Source organism: Argopecten irradians, chromosome 10, assembly GCF_041381155.1.
Source record: "Argopecten irradians isolate NY chromosome 10, Ai_NY, whole genome shotgun sequence".
Classification (NCBI taxonomy): Eukaryota; Metazoa; Mollusca; class Bivalvia; order Pectinida; family Pectinidae; genus Argopecten; species Argopecten irradians.
In genome coordinates, this window is record NC_091143.1 from 36758837 (window position 1) to 36775374 (window position 16538).

Here is a 16538-nt window from a genome sequence, read left to right on the forward strand (position 1 = left end):
ATGATATTACATGCAATAATATTTATTCAAATTGTAAATTATATAATATAATTGTTTATTTTTTATATGCATACATATGGAATGGTATATTGTAACGTGTATATTTTCTCTATGATGTCACACATATGTTTATATAGTGATCTTCCCTGTCACTCAGTTTGTTTGTGTACTTCTTACATGACATAATATTATGTAATACATATGCACACACACACACACTCATGCCACCAGCAATATAGGAAGGCATATGGGAGCACATGTGACCTGCACTGATCGACTGATGAGTTCAGTGCCTAGTTGTGTATTAGCTATTCCTATTTCTATATATCTACGTAAGACTGACTTTTAAAGGTAAGCATGTGTAAAGTGTTATAAAATTTATGTTATAAAATGTATTTGAATATCACAGCTGCAGCAAGTCCTGTTGATATTTAAATATAGCTTCAAGTACATATTTCTATAACGGTTTCTCGGTAAAATTCACCACCTGCATGACAGATTTTTGTCTAGATTCTTCTACGTATTTTTCTTATTTCGTTTTATGTCGTTTTTGTTTACGTTTTTATTTCTCACGATGCCTTTAAGCCATGCAGCACGTCGTCCCTTGGTGGGCTCGTATTCTAAAACTGCTCTTCAACCAATATCTTATTGTTAGCTTCTAGCTGGTCCTAGGCCTATAGATAATAACTTCGAAATGCCACACTGTTGCTGTAACATATACGAATATTTTCCTCCTTATTAGGGTTTTTAAAGACAATTTAACTGTTACATACAGAACATTATCGTACAGGCTCATATGCAGTCTACTGCTTCCGATTTCTGAAAACAACACTATGGTGTGCTATTGAGATTCTCAGAAACGAAATAGAAACCGAAACAACAACACTCCCAGATAAAGTTATCGTACGTTGTGAAAGTTACACTTGTAAGATAAAATCGAGCGTAATCTATGAAAATCCCATGCAAAAAAAGCTTATTTAAGCGACAAGACGACAAATGGACCTATATATATATGTTTTCTGCAATTTTCCGCTTCACAACGTACACCATAATTCTCTCCAACTGAACTGAATACAGGAACCTTTGACAGGGTATGTTTGATTGTTGTCATTGATGTGGTGATTGTTTTTCTGGTGTAGCTATTGTTGTTGGCTTTGTTGTTGTCGTTATTATGTTAATGCCATTGTTGCCAATGATGTTGATATCATTATTGTTGTCATCGTTATCATTATCGTGGATGCTGTTGTTGTCATCGTTATCATTATCGTTGATGCTGTTGTTGTTGTCGTTATCGTTGATGCTGTTGTTGTCAATGTTGTTGTTGTCGTTATCATTATCGTTGTTGTTGTCGTTATCATTATCGTTGTTGTTGTCGTTATCATTGATCGTGGATGCATGTTGTTGTTGTCGTTATCATTATCGTTGTTGTTGTCGTTATCATTATCGTTGTTGTTGTCGTTATCATTATCGTTGTTGTTGTCGTTATCATTATCGTGGATGCTGTTGTTGTTGTCGTTATCATTATCGTTGTTGTTGTCGTTATCATTATCGTTGTTGTTGTCGTTATCATTATCGTTGTTGTTGTCGTTATCATTATCGTGGATGCTGTTGTTGTTGTCGTTATCATTATCGTGTGATGCTGTTGTTGTTGTCGTTATCATTATCGTGGATGCTGTTGTTGTTGTCGTTATCATTATCGTGGATGCTGTTGTTGTTGTCGTTATCATTATCGTTGTTGTCAATGTTGTTGTTATCGTTATCGCTGATACCGTTGTTGATGTGGTTGTTGTTGTCGTTGTTGATGTCGTTGTTCATATCGTTGTTGATGTCGTTGTTGATATCGTTGTTGATATCGCTGTTGATATCGTTGTTGATGTCGTTGTTGATGTCGTTGTTGATATCGTTGTTGATGTCGTTGTTGATGTCGTTATTGATGTCGTTGTTGATATCGTTGTTAATATCGCTGTTGATATCGTTGTTGATGTCGTTGTTGATATCGTTGTTGATGTCGTTGTTGATGTCGTTGTTGATATCGTTGTTGATGTCGTTATTGATGTCGTTGTTGATGTCGTTGTTGATATCGTTGTTAATGTCGTTGTTGATATCGTTGTCGCTATCGTTGTTGGTGTTGTTGTCGAAGTTGTTATCGTTGTTGTTGGTGCCGTTTATTTTTGTCGTTATAGCAGGCCGTTGTTGACCAGACGGTTTCTAATAAATCATATGTCTTCCCTTCCATATCTATTGATTTTCAATTACTCTTTCAGGGTGAAATTCTAACCAGTGACTTAACGCTAAGCAATTGAATGGTATGGCAGAAGTCCAAACGCAGTCTCAGGTAGGTAACATTTATCAAAACAATTATTTTTGAGTTCTCAATGGATACCTGATAATGTATTTTACGAGTTGTATGTGAGAAATGTGACATTATTCCTTAGTTTAATTAAGAAATTTAAACATAAATAAAAAAATTTTTTTATGAAATTTGTCACAATACCTTGTTGGCCTTTAATCACAAGACCCACATACATTATAATGTTTACTAATGTACATATACATGTACGTATATATATTCACCTCAAGATTGGTCCTGCAGGTAGGGCGTTAGAATTGTACCTGCTATAGTGTTTCCCACAGGGAAAAAAGGGCATGGTGATGGGTTTTGAAACGGGCACCTAGACCGCTATAAATATCCATCAGGGGGGCACAAAGGTTATTTCGATGACTTCCAATAAAAGTGAAAATCTTTAAAATTGTCTTGTTGTTTATTTAATTCTGGTTCAACTTAATATCATTCAAATGCTTTAAACTCTCTGAGTTGCTAAGTAATATCAGGACATATATTAAATTATTCTGAGTAAAAAAATGATTTTGGAAATTGTAATCTCCCGATCATATGATTATTACTGTAATTGATTCACAAGAAAGATTTATTTACATTTCATTTATATTAATTAAAAAACATTTGCCTTTATTTCAATCCAATTACCTTTATCTTTCTTGGTTGAAATATTAAAAAATACTGTATTTAATTGAATAAGATAACATGTTTCATAATAATGGATAATTAATTAAAATAAAGTTCTTAAATTTACAAGCACTAAATATAAAAAATATAGATATGATTGTTACAGTAGTATTCAAAATGTAATTTAATCTGAGAGAGAAAAAGTTGATTTATTTTTCATTTTATTTATTTGAATAAATTTGCTATTAATAATTTTATTATTATTAATATATTTTTTCTAAAAATATATTCACACCGGAATTCTGAAAAAAAAATATTGTTTTTAATTTAAAAAACGTGAATGTTAGTAAATTCCTGAAAACCGGAACCACTATTACAATACACCCAAAATGGCGGCCATTACGTTTGCAAAGCTTGTGATATCCATCAGATATAGATAGGCTTATTTAACATTAAAAACGTGAGTAAATCATTTACAGTTGTAAGCAGTATTTGTTTTTGTAGTCATGCTCACTAGCTGTAGTCATAAAACTTATTGAAAGGTCAGCTGATTGTTTTCTAGGCTACCGGTAGGCTGCTTGACTTCAGCTTACGTAATACACAGACGTGAAAGTGACACCACAAGCCAAGGTGGAAATAGCCCAAGGCTGCTTATTAGGGCCACTGGGGTGTTGCTTAGGGGGTCAGGGAGTGGTCACACCTCTTTTGTTTACTCCTTATCAAGCGACTGCCTGGTATTTTGGTAGTTCAGTAAAAATGTACTGGAGACAGACAGGGCACGGTGCGACGCCCTGCTAATCGGGGCTCAGGGAAACACTATGCAGCAGCTGTCCCTATTGCATGATCGTAAAAGGCGACTAAATTTAGAATCTTGACTTTTATCTTCTTCCTAATTGACTTTTCCCTTCCTAATGCCTCCGTTGGCACCGCCTTACTTTTGCCTTGAGTTACGCGTTCGCCCCTGTGAGGGAGGCTCAGGGTTCTGTCCCCTGGCCGAGACACACCAAAGTCTATAAAAGTGGTAGTTTCTGCTCCTGCTTGGCGCTCAGCATACAAGGGAGTGGGACGACTGGTTCGCCCGTTGTCACAGTATAATGTTAACGGCGGGGTGTGTTGCTTGGTGTCTTCGGCGGCAAGCTTCAGTGACATAGCACTATAAAAAGGGCAACAGTTCTACTATACAAGGAGACACATCAAGAACATACCGCAGTCTCCCAAAACACGCACCTCGCACTTCACGCTCGCTACACGTTACCTTCATGGGAGGCCGTCCTTACATGACCCTGGCTGCTAATGGGACGTTAAAATAATCAAACAAACAAACCTCAAGATTGTCAAACGATAAATCCTCAATTTTTATCTAGGAATCATCATATAGCATTATATACAAAGTATATAAAAGTGTATATGTAGTATTCGTCCAATCACTAAATTTACCAACATTTTGTATAAGTACAGTTTGTATACTTCTGTATTTTGTCAGCAGTGTACGACCCAATACATAGGCTATATGACTATTGTGTATATTTCAACCAAATATGTATGTTATCTACATGTATAGATATCTGTATTATTTGTTGACTTTGGTGCTAAATAAGTCACCACCTGCTAGTGTAGATTCTATATTGTATATAAGTTATGTACATGCGGTGTTTGTAGATCTCGACTCTATTTATAAGTGAATGCACTTGTTTGTAGATTTCGACCCTACAAAAGTTATATAGAGACAGATACAACCAAGAAGAGACGAAATGTCTACTACAACATCACGACTGGGACGAAAGCAAAACAATCAACTTCATAAACGAAAGTTAGTAAAAAACATATTTCAATCCAAAATGGTCCTGATAATTTCAGAAAAAAATGTTCTTGTAATAGCGAGCATGAAAGCCTTACGCCTTATATTTTTGCCTCAATGACGTTCCTTACGATAATTAACATCTAAATATGTTTGTTTTATTTATTGGCGATAATTCAAACTCTCAACATCAGTAGGAAGTTGAAATATTCTGCGTCGTCTATATTTGCTACTAGATAAATAATTTCAACAATTTGGCAGATGTTTGTATACCTAATTGTTTTAGTTCTTGAAATTTAATCCCAAATTATATACATGTACATTTTCTTTGAATGCCTAGATTTTTTATTTTTGTGAATATATTTGGCTAAAATATGCTTTTTGTTTATTCTTACAGGCGAGCCAAGTGAAGTCCGTAAACTCATTTTTCGACTTCTAGGGGTAATGTTGTTATTTCGAATTTTGTCATCGATCAGTTATGCTATTATAAATATAATATTTCAAATCACATTCCCTGCTGCACTATTTGCCTTGTTCAGTTCCTTAAACAAGTCTATTTTCAGTCTATTTTAAGCCAAACAGCACGAATGTATCGTGTAATCACATGTTTTAAGCCAAGAGCAAAATCACGATAAATAAAATGTTCATGAGCATCCATCAATTAATATAAAATAAGATTAACATTTCGCGTTTAATTCCCGAATTAGAATGAGAATGGCGCGATAGAGAAGGATGACGATATCATTCGGACTGTCAGTAAAGGTTTGACGGACGTCGTGAGACAGTTCTCTTGTGTCCAGTGTGACCAAGTCTGGTGGAAGAAAGTCCCCGTCAACAAACAGGTAATTATAATTCGCCATCCGTCCTTTTGTACTTTGGCACCTGTAAAACCTATTCACTAATTTGATTTTCTTTTTTGTGCTGAGGTGATATAAGCGATCCTCACCTATGTTTATGTCATGAATTTGCAAGATAAATTGATTACTTTACTCAATAAAGTTTCATAAAGCGAGAAATCACTCCATGCTTTAATACAAATGAGATATGTACCAATGATTTTGTTTAATGAACGTCCACCTTTCTAACGATTATAAATGTCTAAATCTGTATACTATTCACCATAAGTCAATTAGTTTGTCTTATCCCAGAATAATATTTGCTCAATTACATTACAAAAAAACTCCTAGCTATATATATATCCATGAAATTAAGCAAGGATGAGGGACAACATCAAGAGGGCAGATGTTGAAATTCAAGTCTTTTTCGTGGCATCAGGTATCGAAATGCAAAGTATGCAAATCAAAGTACGATGCTATCCCAACCGATATGATGTGGGGCTGGGCCGTGTTCAAATGTGATTGCGGCAACGAATTCAGGTAATATACATATGTTAAGTACATAGTACAATTTATCATGTGAAGAAACTACACAATTTATCATGTGAAGAAACTACACCTTGTGTATGTTTTCATGGAGTAACGAAGTGTTCACCTAATCTTCTGATTTTATTTTTACATTGTCGAAACTCTAAAAATACAATATGCTCCAAAATATTCAATTAATGCAAAAGAAAGTTAAATAATTCTAACAGAATTATGCAACTATTTGGACTGAGGGAAAACTGCTTTTCCTTTTTCTTCCAAACAAAAGATGTATTTCCGTCTCCTTTGTTTTTCTATCAGTGGTTTCGGACAGATGGGAAAGACGCAGAGTAAATGCTACAGTTGTGGGGCATTATCTTATCCATCCACCATCCGCCCGCCGTCCCGCCGACGACCGCCAAAGTCTAACCAGAAGCACATGTGTGACGCCCCGGACTGTCCCGGATGTGATTCGGCCCGCAGACAAAGAGCCGGTATAATAACATCTACTTTACACTATTCCATCACCATTAGTCTGTCAAATGTAATAAGTTATCAGTGGTGATGCAAGTATTTTTAGGATAAATACATTACACAAGGGCATATCGACAGTCAAGCTTTTAATATCGTATGGGAAAACTTTTACCAATATTTATTTTTATTTTCTGACACTTTTTACTAAGACTTTCGAAGGACATTTAAAGTAAGGTCCTTACCAGGTATCGTTTTCATGGAAATTTAAGATTCAGAGCTTTCCAAACAATAGGAGGAGGGACTTAAAAAAGGATTGGAACCAGTGATACATTGTGTATTGGATATCTATAAATATAATCAACAAAAGAAATAAAAATTACAAATTGTAGCTAGGATATACTTCTGGCGAAATAATTTTAACAGTGACTAAAATTTAGTTTTTTCATTAATGTAAATGACTTTCAAAATAACCAGTAACAGTCGCGATATCATCCCTTTTGATGGCGTCTCCAATGCATAGGCGACATATGTGTAACACTTTAACAAAATAATTGTACTCGTTGTCTATAGAGTTGTGCATTTTGGTGGTACCAAACACACCGTCTGGAAATGTTTCCACAATCTCACACTGTGCCAAACATCTGGTAAGTGTGAGGAATGGCGTAACAAGGCCAGTATGTTTGTTACACCCTATCCTGAGCCGTCGTTTGGACATTTTAGTGAGCTCTCTTTAAACACGTTATATGTATTTATTTGTCTTATTTATTTTCAAATTAGAAAAAATGCATTAATTTGTGTGCCTGTATTTTCTTATATTTTGTTTGTCGATTATTGTGGGGTGAGAATTATTATTATATTATTATAAAGAAAACAAAACATAAATTGCCTTCTCCTTACCATGTGCGACGACCCTTAACTGCTTTTGTCTAGTATAACAAGCATTATTAATTAGTTAAGTGATAAGAAAATACGCAATTCTAGAAAACAAGATAATATAACGCTTGCTTTATTTTACCAATACAGGAGATGGTTCAGAGAAGAAATGCGTACATCCTCGATCTAGAGCGGGAAAGTCCAAAGTGATCGTGGCCAGTGAGGCCCACATCAGTACCGGGTCGACAATCTCGTCCGTCAGGGACCAGGACGACCTCTGTTCAGCCATGCAGAACACAACTCTGTCGGACATTAGGGCACGCTTGAAATGAAATGAGATCAAAGAAAATCTTACATAAATATCACGTGATTTCTTTGTGTAATCTACAATGAACACATGTGCCACTTACTGAAATTCGATTCACAAAAAAAGACCAATAACTAGCTTTTTTGGACTGCTTTATTGGTGTTTAAGTAAATGAACTTGTTGAAGCTTAAGCATATTACTAAACCATAAGTTTGTATCCAGATTCTTCGCTTCTTTCTAAATAGTTTGTGTAAACAGCAACAATGTTGTGGAAAAGTCCTTGTACTCTGGAAGCACGTATTTTGGTAGAATTTCATCATACATGTACTGGATCGTAATTCATTCATACGCATTCAGGATAATATCTATTTCTGTCTTTGCTATCGAATAACAATGAAACTATGAAATAATGTCAGATGTTCTGACCTCTGCATGTTTGTTATCATTCTTCCAAAATTAGGGGACCTGTGTAACTTACGCACTCAATTGTATTGTGTTATAGTATCGCCTCGGTTCAATGGATTTTACATCATTTCCCCAATATAGCTTTCAAAACGTGCCCCCTTTTTTATAATTTACTTTTTATTCAGGTTTTTCATCAATACATGTACAATATACAATGTATGAAAATGCTTGCACTCATCTTTCATTCATTTGCACCCACTTAAAGATATTGATTTTTTATATTCTTTCAAAAAGTATTTAACATGGTAATCAAATACATTACTAACACACATAAACACATATATATATCTACTATTTATTCCTATCAGGTTGCATATTGCGTTTAGTTTATATTAGCATATATTAGTTTAAAGTTAAAGATTATGTATTTTATTATGATTTCAAAGTGTGAAAACTATAATACATACAATTATTACAAATAATTTAAATCAAATACCAAATGCAAGCATTTATAATTAAGTAAATTTGATGTTACCAATATAATGTATTGACTTTATGGAAAGAAGGAGATTGGTAGAAAGAGAAAAAGAAGACAGAAAAAGAGAGAGAGAGCAGCTGGTAGAAAGAGAGACAGTAGATTAATTAAGTATGTTTATTTGGAGTGCGATGGCAGAGCTATGAATACTTGCAAATATAAGTTTTTTTTCTAATAGTATTGCAAAATATATATGGCTTTGTGAAGGGCTATCAGCTGTATCACAGGATTTAAGGGAGAAAATTCTTCTGGAAAATATAATCCCGGGTATCTCAAATAACACTAAATTAGTCAAATTTGTTTGCTCAACATGAGATTTTGCATGTCTACATACAATGTATGCATAAATTGCCAATGTAATTATAATAATGATAAAACACTTTTTTTTAATTAACTATAGCTGAATCAGTTTGTCCCATTTCTTCCATTCAATTTCAAACTTCTTTATAGTATTTGCATCTCTACCATTAGTTTTAGTTTTAGTATTTCTGTATCTTGTAGTTATCTTTTATTATGTTAATTAGAGAGTTAATATTCAGAGAACTATGTAAACATCTCATTCTATAGATGTATTGTTTGATAATGATAATAATTTCATTATCAACTCTATTACTTGGCAAACTATTCTGATGAACGAATCCAAAAAGAAATGTTTTTTTATTAATCGAGAATGGAATTAACAGTGCCGTTAATAACGTTTCGAGACTATCTAGAAGTTTTTGAGTTTCTTGACAATCCCAAAAAATGTGGGTTATAGTTTCTGGTTCAGAGTTACACAGAATGCATAAAGGGGAGGCAACTACTCAAATTTTATATAAAAATGAGTTTTTATTAAGAATATGATGAACCACTCTATACTGGAACCACTGAAGTTTTGTGTTTTTTGTTACATGGAAAGGAATTTGATAAATGTTGCTCCAAGTTGTTTTATCGATAGTCTCAAAGATATCATTCCACTTTCTTGTACCTGATGGTGTCACATCTGATCTTATTACAATATTATAAAAGATTTTCGACCCTTTTTCATGGTTAAGAATAAAATGAAGATTTAATGGTATATATGGGTAGGAAATCTTACAGACATATGTATCATATGCTGAAATATAGTGTTTCACTGCAGATATAAGGCCTTGGTATTGTAAGAAATTAGTGTTTACCTCATATTTATGAATAAAATCTTCAAAGGAATAGAATTCTTATAGATATCTTTTATTATATCATTCAAAATGCAAACATTTTTCTGGTAAAATGCCTTATAGAAAACAGCTTTTCCACCAATCTTTATTTTTCTATTGTACCAAATTGGGACTTTAAGTATATTTTTTTAATAAATTTATCGTGGTATTTAGCAATCAGATCATACCAAGAGTTAAAGACATCTATCCAGAATCTATTTGTACACTTATTGATGCATACTTTTATATATTCTAAACCACAAATGGCAAGACGGTCTTCATCTACATAAGTTTTACTATATGTTGTCACTTCTCATTAGTTTTGAAAAGCCTTCTTATCCATATCAGCTTCAGAGAATTTATAAAAGCAGTAATATTAACCATTTTCAAACCACCATTACAGTTACTTTAATAATTACCTCCATTTTAATTTTGTCTGGTTTTCCGTTCCACAGAAAATCATATATCAAAGAGTTTAGTTTCTTAACAAATTTGTCGTCTGGGTTTGAAAGAGATATAAATAGATGATTAAATTGAGATATAAGTAACGATTTTATGATATGAATTTTGCCAATAGGTGTTAAAGACCTTCTTTTCCAAATCTTAATTAGTGATTTGAGTTTTATTAGTTTTTTGTCATAATTAAGTCTACGAATCTCATGAAGATTTACACTAAATTCTATTCCTAATAGTGTGAATTTCTCCTTCCCCCACTGTAAGTTTAGCTCAGGTAAATAACAGTCTTGACTGTACTTTTTGCTCCCAATCCAAACTACCTGAGTTTTTTCTACATTCATCTTTAATCCTGAAATTATTGCGAATTCTTTCAGTTCACTAACTGATTCCTTAAGTGACCTCTCATTTCCATCTAGTATAAGTGATGTATCATCAGCGTATTGTGATAATAAAATAGGACAGTTCTCAATATTCATACCCTTTATATTTTCATTATATCTTAATTTTGTGGCTAGCACTTCTGCACAGAGTATAAATAGGTATGGTGCCAACGGGTCCCCCTGTCTACAGCCCCTCTTAATGTAAAAAAAATGAAGATAAGTTACCCCCCTGATTTATTGTAGAGTGAACATTTTTGTGTAAAGTTTTAAACCAATGGATAATACTTTTGCCAAAACCAAAGAGAACAAGAGTTTTTTCAATAAATAGCCAAGAAACTGAATCAAACGCTTTTTCAAAATCAATCATCAGTAGCATACCCGGTATATCATTTTCTTCAGAATATTGCATAATATCATATATCAATCTTGTGTTCACACCAATATAACGTCCTGAAATAAAACCAGTCTGATCATCATTTATCAATTTATTAAGAACAGTTTTTATTCTATTGGCTATAGTTCCAGATGCAATTTTGTAAACAATATTAAGAAGCGAAATTGGTCTCCAATTTTTGATAAAGTGTCTAGGTTTTTCTGCTTTAGGAATACAAGTTATAATTCCTTGTCTCTGCGTAATTGAAAGTTGCCCTGTCTGATACCCAAAATTTATCGACCTAATAATAAAATCACCTAATTTTCCCCCAAAACATTTAAAAAATTCAGTTGTGAAACCGTCCGATCCAGGGCTTTTATTGTTTTTCATATTAGCGAAATTTCCCCTTCTAAATCATCAGACTCATTTTTGGTTAGCTTTGGAACATCATAATGATTAAGATACTGATTTAAATTAACATTGTGTGCATCAGTTGTATTTGAAACATTATATAGATTTCTATAGATAAAAAGAACAAACTTCTTCCAGTATGTTTTCCTGTTTAGATATAATGTCTCCATTATCAGTTTGTAGTTTTGGATAAATTTTTGATGTATAGTTTCTATTTTCTAGATTGAAAAAATAACTTGTGGGTTTTTCCCCTTCTTCTGTCCATTTGGCTCTTGCTCTTATGAAACTTCCTTTAATTTTATGGGATCTTATTTTTTCTAACTCTTTCTTTTTTTTCATTTAATTCATCTAAGTTCAAAATTTCCTGTTCCTCAAGATCTATGATCTTTTTCCTGAGAGAATCTTCCTGAAAATTTTGCTGCTTTTTCTTAAAGTGAACAGTCGGGCAAGGATGGCTAAAGTCGGTGAAAATGGTGTGAATGTATCCAGTATAATTTCTTATGAAATGGAAAAATAAAAATCTCTCGTCAAAATCTGTCTGCGTACGAAGAAATTAATTTAAAGTATGGGAATTCTAAAACGTCCTCCCGGCTCACTATGTCCGTGGTTACATTTCCACACAGCCTCGCTTTCAATGCTTTCAACTTTTCTTTACTTTAATGGTCAGAACTGGGAAACTAAGCAGAACTTGACCGTCGTATTAATATGTGAGAACTTTTGGAAGGCCAATGAACGCATTTAGACTGGTTTTCTTTGCCCGACTATTCACTTTAAAGGCTGAGTATGATAATGTTTTACCTCTAATTTCCGTAAGTAGTGTTTCTAGGAATAATTGATCAGTAATCGTAAATTGGATCTCAGAATTAGAAATAGTTTCAATGTTATTTAAATCATAAATAGGTAGACAGTACTGTTTCTTGACATCATCAATACAATCATTTACCATTTTCAAGTATTCTAAATCATGTGTAAGTGAGTTATTAAATTTCCAAGTTCCTTTACCTCTTTTAAAATTATTCAACTTCATTAGTATTTTTGGAAATGAATGATCCGATCTGTAGCCAGGGTCTATACCTGAATAGTTAACACTGGGTAATAAACTTTCTGAAACAATAAAATAATCTAAACGTGCTTGCTTAATCGGGTTCTTTTTTCTCCATGTAAATCTCTTGACATTTTCATGTTGTTCTCTAAACACATCAATAAGACCAAAATTGTCAATTATTTCCAAAATTTTATCTCTAGCTTTAGGATTATTAATATTTTTATATGTGTTGTCATAGTCAAGATCAGGGTTTAGAACAAGGTTAAAATCACCACATAAAATAACATGTGCACAGTTGAATTCTTCTAATATATCAGAAATTTTTGCATAGAAGTCAGGACTGTCCTGATTAGGACCATATATATTAACAAGTAAAATATGTGAACCTTCAATTTCTATCTCAAGTGCTAAAATATTTCCAGTCTTGTCAATCTTTTCTTTATGAACTTTAAATTCGAAGTTATTGTTAAAGAGAATGGCCACACCACGAGAATTTCCACGAAAAGATGAAAAATAAGCATTACATGTATATCCCCATTCGTTTTTGATGAACTCTTCTTTATCTTCGGTGAAATGCGTGTCTTGTAAACAGAAAATATTATAATTAGAATTCCTTATGTATGAAAAAACATCTTTGCGTTTTTCTCTACTCGATAGCCCTTGCACGTTAGCCGACATAATCATTACACCCTCCACTTATAGATGAAAATCAACAAGTTCAGTTCTGCCAGTTCGCACCAAACAATAAAGAGACTTACCAGGGTAGAGAGAGGGTTTGCTAAGAAGTAGTGCACTAGTACTGCATACTCTTCGTTACAGTGAGAAAGGAAAGGGGAAAGAGTAAGGAAGAAAAACGAAAAAAGGAACAAAGACGAACATTTGTGGTCAAAGTCGTACAACTACTAACTCTCACACCTTACTTTCACTTGATTCCACACCAATACCGCCGGAAGTGAATTTAGAACAGGAAGTCACATAGGAATATTTGAACCAAAAAGCGGTATGTGGAATCCTGAAACATTATTTACCGAAAAAAGAAAAACATTTTTTATATATCATTGCAAAAATTACAATACTACAGTAAAGTTAAATTGATGCGTTAGTTTCCTTGATATCATATCATACCTGCATATTAACTGATTAACAAAAATAATTTTATATGTACAGCCGTAACATTAGTTAAGAAAAAAAAACAAATCACTAGTATTTGACCTTACCTGTATTAATAGGGAAGATATACTCCTTTTCACACAAGTAATTCCTCGTAAACTCACATTTACACACAGAATAATGACACAAAATTTTAGCATGCACTGAGTGTCCTAAGAATGATAGGAAAAGTAGTTATCGGCGACCGGCGGATTAAACCCCGGAAAAAAGTCACTGCCGATATATTGAATAAGTCTCAGCTCTATATTGCGCGTTTTTTGATAAAATTTGAGTCATCTAAGAGGTAATCCTCATCCAAAGGCGTGTTTGGTACGATTCGGCGAATTTTGTTTTTATCGTTGTTGTTTTTTACTTTTAAAACAGCGAAAAGTTTCCCGTCTGTACTAAATGTGTTCTGTACACATTCCAGCCCATAAGCCCGTCGTAATGTGTCCTGGTTTACTTTTGTAAGGTCCTCGGATACAGTATACTGCGAGTTCTTTAGTACTGTCCTAGCTCTCAATATTTCGTGTTTTTTCCTTCTGTGAGTGAATTTCGCGATGACTGCCCTAGTGGTCTTCTTAGTTGAATCAAATGTCCCGAGTCTGTGGGCGATGTCAATATCACAACTCTGTAATGGCACCTTTAACTAAGAGTTTACGAAATTCACAATCTTTTCAACACATTCTTCCACTGTTTCTTTTTTATCTGTATCCTCCAGTCCATATATACGGATTGAGTTTTTCCTGCCTTGTTGTTCAAGGTCATTGTATTTGTCGTCATTTTCTGTCTGCTTTTCTTGGAGTACCAGTACCTGGTTTTCTAGGTCTCCAACCTTTTCTCTCATGATATCGTTTTCTTCTTCCAGGTCCCCGATCCGGGTTTTAAGAGAATCGATGAGTTCTCTATTTTCCGCTCTTATATCAGCCTTTAGGGTTTCTTTGAGATTTAAAAGTTTTGTGTCTATATCCGATTTGGTGACCATGCAGACTAGTATTTTAGGAATATCATCCAAACGCTCACTTATTGAATGTTCACTGTTACTAGCTGATGTAGACGAATTTCTCTGATTCTTGGGTCCCATTGTGATAAGATATTACAACAACAGCAGGTAAATCATGCCCCTTTTTTGTAATTGAATATGTAACCTCGCTAATGATGATGTTTTGATGTGTATAATAGTCCCACATTTTATTTGGTTTTCATGCTGTGATATTACCACAATAATTGTGTTAATTGTCAACAAATTACGACTACATGTTGGGATCTACATGTAGTTTCAACATCTTTAGATGATAAGTATGGAAAATAAATAAAATAGTTTAACAATGAATGCTGGCGTTCTACGTTAACATACGGATGACGTCAACACACTTGTGTGATATGTATTAGTACATCACATTGTAGAAGTTTTATGATAAAGTCCCATTACAAATTTGAAGCTAACACTCTAGTTTAACTTATAAATGGCAATATGTTAACATGGTAAGGACAAGAACGGTAGCGGAAAGCCGGTGTTGCATGGTCCTTTGAATCATGGTATATTGACCCGGGGGTCAATATACAATTATGGCATAATATAATTTTTAGAATATACTTATATAATTAATTTACTTTGTTTTCATACCAAATCTGGCTTTCTGATTGGCCAATATTTTTTTTGCATACCACTATGAAAAAAAATCCGAGAATGGCGCGAAACCCCGACGTTATCGTGACGTCACATTAGAGACATTGACGTTGCGTATTGATTCGAAAAAAAAAATCCCTTGAAAAACCACTATGTTACATTTAAACATACTTCATTTCATCAAATAGAGTATAAAATTAATTATAAGTATTGATGTCACTATTTTTTAATTTTATCGGGTTATGAAAAAAAATTGTTTGCAAACTTTTGTGAGAATCCGCTACGCGGACTCACACAGTTTGCAAACAATTTTTTTTCATACCCCGATAAAATTAAAAAAAATAGTGACACCAGTGCTTAAATAAACAGTTTCGTGGATGCTTCAAGGCTTTAATTATTCTCAATTATCAAAAAGGAATTCGTTCAATTTAGAAAAGTCCATTGTCAGAAACATAAGCACTGACTTTGGCCATATTAATTGTGAATTTTGTATTTGTCTTGAAAGTTCCAATAATATTTAAGTGTATAATTTAATGTGGTAACAAAATGTGTGATCCATACATTGTACGTGGACATGTAGTACGTGCAATGAAATATTTTGATCATCTATTGTAAATGCACATTATACTGTAAAGTATGCCTGCTCGAAAGGTAGACCGCTAGTCTAGGACTGCAGTTGCCATGGTCACTTGGACTTCATACTGTTCCATCAACTACGGATACATTTGTACACCGGGTATGATAATTTAAATGACCTAACATTGGTCAGACCCCTTCAATATGTTCAGTCAGGTGTAACACAGCTAACAGCACCTGTGTGTACCTTATCCTAACCCCAGGAGGTCCATTTATAGCATGCTATACTTAGATGACAGCCTCTCTTACGTATTACATATACATACATGTATATACATTGTACTCATCACACAAATACGTACAGTTATACAACAATGCTAGTCAATAAGGATATGTGTTTTATCTGTTGTTGCGTTTCCCTTAATTGATAATGAAGCATTTTACAATAATTTATATTGTATATATATATGTATATGAAAATAAAAAATATAAATACCAGGTGTAAAATTAACGAAAACATTATTTCAAAGGACATGGAATATCTAATTTTATCCATCTTAATCAAGGATTTATATATCTCATGTACGTCCTTGATCTTAATTAATTTTATTTTTCTGACACTGGT

The 16538-nt window shown here is 33.5% G+C and overlaps 1 protein-coding gene across 2 annotated transcripts; it reads left to right on the forward strand.

The window, feature by feature from the left end:
- Positions 1 to 186: 186 nt before the first annotated feature.
- On the forward strand, positions 187 to 15109 carry LOC138333803 (shiftless antiviral inhibitor of ribosomal frameshifting protein homolog). 2 transcript variants are annotated; one of them, XM_069282410.1, is made up of 8 exons: positions 187 to 351; positions 2265 to 2335; positions 4664 to 4775; positions 5161 to 5204; positions 5471 to 5605; positions 6039 to 6139; positions 6446 to 6618; positions 7622 to 15109. In XM_069282410.1, the coding sequence occupies exons 2-8, from the start codon at positions 2309 to 2311 to the stop codon at positions 7801 to 7803; spliced, it is 774 nt and encodes a 257-aa protein (XP_069138511.1). In that variant the 5' UTR covers positions 187 to 351; positions 2265 to 2308; the 3' UTR covers positions 7804 to 15109. The 2 variants fall into 2 exon arrangements, with proteins under 2 accessions (XP_069138511.1, XP_069138512.1); XM_069282411.1 differs by lacking the exon at positions 187 to 351 and adding an exon at positions 876 to 1091.
- Positions 15110 to 16538: the final 1429 nt, after the last annotated feature.